We start from the raw sequence: 3,947 nt of genomic DNA, 5'->3' as shown, positions 1-3,947 counted from the left end.
TAACTAGATCTAAAGATTATACAATTAGCACGGATCCGTATTTATGGGACCTAAATGACCCGGGTCGAAAAATTTGATCTGTTCTTAATCAACTAAAAATTTTAAGTTATTTTTATTCAATTTTATTTTTTATTTATATTTAATTAATATGTGAATTTTAATCTACTTTTGCCCTTACTCTTCCTTATTTAGACTATTTTCAGATTTATTTTCAATAATTTTTGGTCTGTTTTTATTCTTATTTAGATCAAAATCAGACTTTTTCTGTCAATTGTTTTTAGTCTGTTTTTGTTTTAATCTAGATCAAAATCAGACTTTTTCTGTCAATTATTTTTAGTCTGATTTTGATCTATATTCGATCAAAAACAGATTAAAATTTTTTTGTTATAATTATAATGATAAATAATATAAAGAAAAAAATTAATGAAAGTTTGATATTTTTTTACACATTGAAATAAAATAATATTTATTTAATAAATAAATTAGCCTCAATTAACATATAGATATTACTTTAAAAAAATTTAACTTTATCCTCCTTCTTTTCTTCTGATAGTGCACCCTAGTAACTAAGACTCTCTTTGAACATACATTCTGAGAATGATCAACTATTTTTCTCTGGCTTCTTCTACCTCCAACTTATTCAATTCCTTGTCATCATCTGTTAGATATTTTTATAAATACAGAAATTTATTATTATAAGTTTATATTCAAAATGAAAGAAAATCTTAATTTAAAGAATAATTGGTGAAAAACCTTGCCATTAAAAAATGAATTATTCTAAGAAACTCAAAGATTGTGCGACACTGAGTAATCTTAATTAAAAAAAAAAAAATTACGTGACAAAATTTTTTTTCAATTCTTTGCTTCATTAAAAGCGTTATATAAAAGCAATAAATTTGAATTCGAAAAATAATTAAGAAAAAAAATTATCATTTCCATTTATGGACAAAATTAATTACTACATGATTTATTAAAAATAACAAGAATGAATAAAGTTCAATTAAACTTACTGCTCATGGAAAGTGATTCGGGATTATCTAGATATAGATGATTATTAAAATTTTCTTGATATTTGAAACGTGCTGTTGCTATTTCGTATTACAATATCACAAAGGAATATTTCGATACGGTTTTTAATGTCAGAATATTTTTCGATTTTATTCAGTGAATTAAAGAAATTTTTGTTGAGATTTTAATGCCAATTTTACTACTTTCGTTAAATATTATTAATATTCTATCAAGACAACTAAAAAATATAGCTGTCAGATAATCATTAACTGCCGCCATTTTTAAACAAAAGACACTAAATAAATAGTAAACAAAAAAAAAATCCATTCTAGACCTTAGAATACTTTTTATAAATTTTTTCTAGACATAAATGAAATTATTTTAAGTCCACGATTTAATCTAGTTTTGTCCTTGCACAATTTCAGAACAAAAATTTTTCTAAGTTCCAGAATTAATCTAGTTTTGTCCTTCTGTATCGCAATTGTTTTTTTAAAACAGCAGATCAATACAGCTTAAAATTTTTATAAAAGACCAAAAACAGATCAACTAGTTTAAATACAGACCAATTAGTCCAAATGCAGTGCACTTAGACTAAAATCAGTCCAAATATTTCGACCCGGGGAAGTAACACGAGATTTTATAACTGTCAATAGTACACCACAAAATATTAATGCTGATTTTGAAAAGTCAAGGAATGTTTATAGCGATAAAACACGATTTCGTTCAACAAAATTATTTAATAGAATTATGAAAAATGGTGAAGTTAAACCTCGTGCATGGTTAATTTGTTCAGAAACTAAAGGATCGGTATTTTGTGCCCCATGTCTTTTGTTTGGCAATAATAATGAGACAAATGCTTTTACTGGCGAAGGTTTCCGTGATTGGAAAAACTCAAAAACCCGTGTTGAAGGTCATGAAAACTCTAGTATTCATAAAACTTGTGTGAGTCAATTAAAAACTCGAGTAACAGCTCGAGGACGAATCGATCAATTTCTCGCACAACAGCTCGATGAAGAAATTTCGTATTGGAAAAATATTTTACATCGGGTAGTTGCAATCGTCAAATCGCTTTTAATAAGAGGACTGCCATTCCGAGGACATTCGGAACAATTGGGAAATCCACATAACGGTAATTTTTAAGGAACAGTGGAGCTTATTGCTGAATTTGATCCATTTTTAGCTGATCACTTGAAATCATTTGCGCATCCAGGAAGTGGAAGTACATCATATTTATCAGAAACAATCTATGAAGAAATTAAATTGTTAATACATAATCAAGTATTGAAACAAATTTCTACTGAAATGCAAAATGCTAAATACTTTGGAATTATTGTAGATTCTACGCCTGACATCGCCCACGTCGATCAGCTTACTATTATTATTAGATATGTACGTAACAATGGAGAAATAGTAGAGCGATTCTTAGGATTTGTACCAAATGCAGGTCATAAAGCCAAAGATATTGAAGATTCTGTTTTAAATTTTTTGTCACAGAATGATTTCGACGTAATGAACTGTCGTGGTCAGTCCTACGACAACGCAAGTAATATGTCTGGTATATATTCAGGTGTTCAGGCACGAATTAAAACACTCAATCCTTTAGCTGATTATGCTCCTTGTGCTGCACATTCATTAAATTTAGTAGGAACTTGCGCAGCTGAATCAGTCCCTGAAACAGTTGATTTTTTTTTCTACTGTACAAGAATTATAAAATTTTTTCACGATTTCTACATATCGCTGGGAGATTTTGATTCAGCGGACAAATCGAAATCCTAAAAGTCTTTCTAAGACTCGTTGGTCTGCTCGACATGATGCATGCTATGCATTAGAAAAAAAATGGTCTGATATACTTGATGCATTGAATTATATTGCAACAAGTACAGATCAAAAACCAAATACACGTTCCGAAGCTATTGGACTGCAAAAAAAGTTAAGACGCTTAGAAACAGCGATTCTAGTCATTGTTTAGAACACAATTTTAGAACATTTTAATGCTGTTAGCAAAAAACTTCAACAATCACAAATCGACTTATCAACCGTTGTCGAACTTTATGATTCACTTGCTTCGTTTCTTCAAGATATGAGAAATAATCAATTTTCCTACTATGAAGAAAAAGCAAAATTGCTCTCAGAAGTTAGAAATCATTACGCACATGATACTCGACGTAAAAAAATTCGAAAGCTCCAATCAGATGAGTCAAGAGTAAATGAAAGGGAACCTTACTCTGGCCATGAAAATTTTCGTACCAATATTTATTACCGCATTCTTGATATTTTAAATGTAGAACTAATTAGACGTAAAGAAGTATACAAACAGCTTCACGATAATTTCAGTTTTTTCGATAATTTACCTGATATTAATATAAATCAACTCACGGAGCTAACAGCAAAGGCAGTCGCAACGTACCCGGATGATTTAGAAGAAGCATTAAATAATGAGTGCATTCATTTGCAGTGTTACTTAAAACAACTATCGAGCAAGGTTAAAGATACACGTTCTGCATCAAATATAAGTGCAATTTTATATTCACGTGAACTCTATGATATTTATCCAAATATAGATATTGCGTTGCGTATTTATCTAAGTATTCCTGCAACGAATTTTCTGGGGAAAGATCATTTTCCACCCTCAAAAGAGTGAAAAGTTATTTGCGTGCAAGTATGAAACAAGACAGACTCAATGCACTTGCGTTACTAACGAATGAAGCACAATTAGTTCAAGAACTTAAGTATGAGGATGTCATTGATATTTTCGCACGGAAGAAAGCAAGGAAAAAATTTATTATATAATTAATCAGATGAAAATAATTTATATTTTAATTAAGCAATTCATTATTAAATCTATATTTTATTGTTATGTTGAAAAAATAAATGTTTAAATTATTCCTCCTATAAGGTTTATTATTATTTTACACACATACACACGCACACACACACAC

General features: G+C 29.3%; 1 protein-coding gene across 1 annotated transcript; it reads left to right on the top strand.

Moving 5' to 3' along the window:
• The first annotated feature begins 1,755 nt into the window (after positions 1 to 1,755).
• Positions 1,756 to 3,649, top strand: LOC128667645 (zinc finger MYM-type protein 1-like). Its single transcript, XM_053738599.1, has 4 exons — positions 1,756 to 2,137; positions 2,189 to 2,685; positions 2,765 to 2,937; positions 3,010 to 3,649. The coding sequence occupies exons 1-4, from the start codon at positions 1,756 to 1,758 to the stop codon at positions 3,647 to 3,649; spliced, it is 1,692 nt and encodes a 563-aa protein (XP_053594574.1).
• Positions 3,650 to 3,947: the final 298 nt, after the last annotated feature.

The sequence above is a fragment of the Microplitis demolitor genome, chromosome 1, assembly GCF_026212275.2.
Source record: "Microplitis demolitor isolate Queensland-Clemson2020A chromosome 1, iyMicDemo2.1a, whole genome shotgun sequence".
Classification (NCBI taxonomy): domain Eukaryota; kingdom Metazoa; phylum Arthropoda; class Insecta; order Hymenoptera; family Braconidae; genus Microplitis; species Microplitis demolitor.
This window is presented reverse-complemented; position numbering and strand designations above follow the sequence as displayed.

Coding starts and splice junctions, on each gene's coding strand:
- LOC128667645 (XM_053738599.1), top strand. CDS start 1,756: ATGAAAAATGGTGAAGTTAAACCTCGTGCATGGTTAATTTGTTCAGAA. Junction 2,138..2,188: donor ATTGGGAAATCCACATAACG/GTAATTTTTAAG, acceptor ATCCATTTTTAG/CTGATCACTTGAAATCATTT. Junction 2,938..3,009: donor GCTATTGGACTGCAAAAAAA/GTTAAGACGCTT, acceptor TAATGCTGTTAG/CAAAAAACTTCAACAATCAC.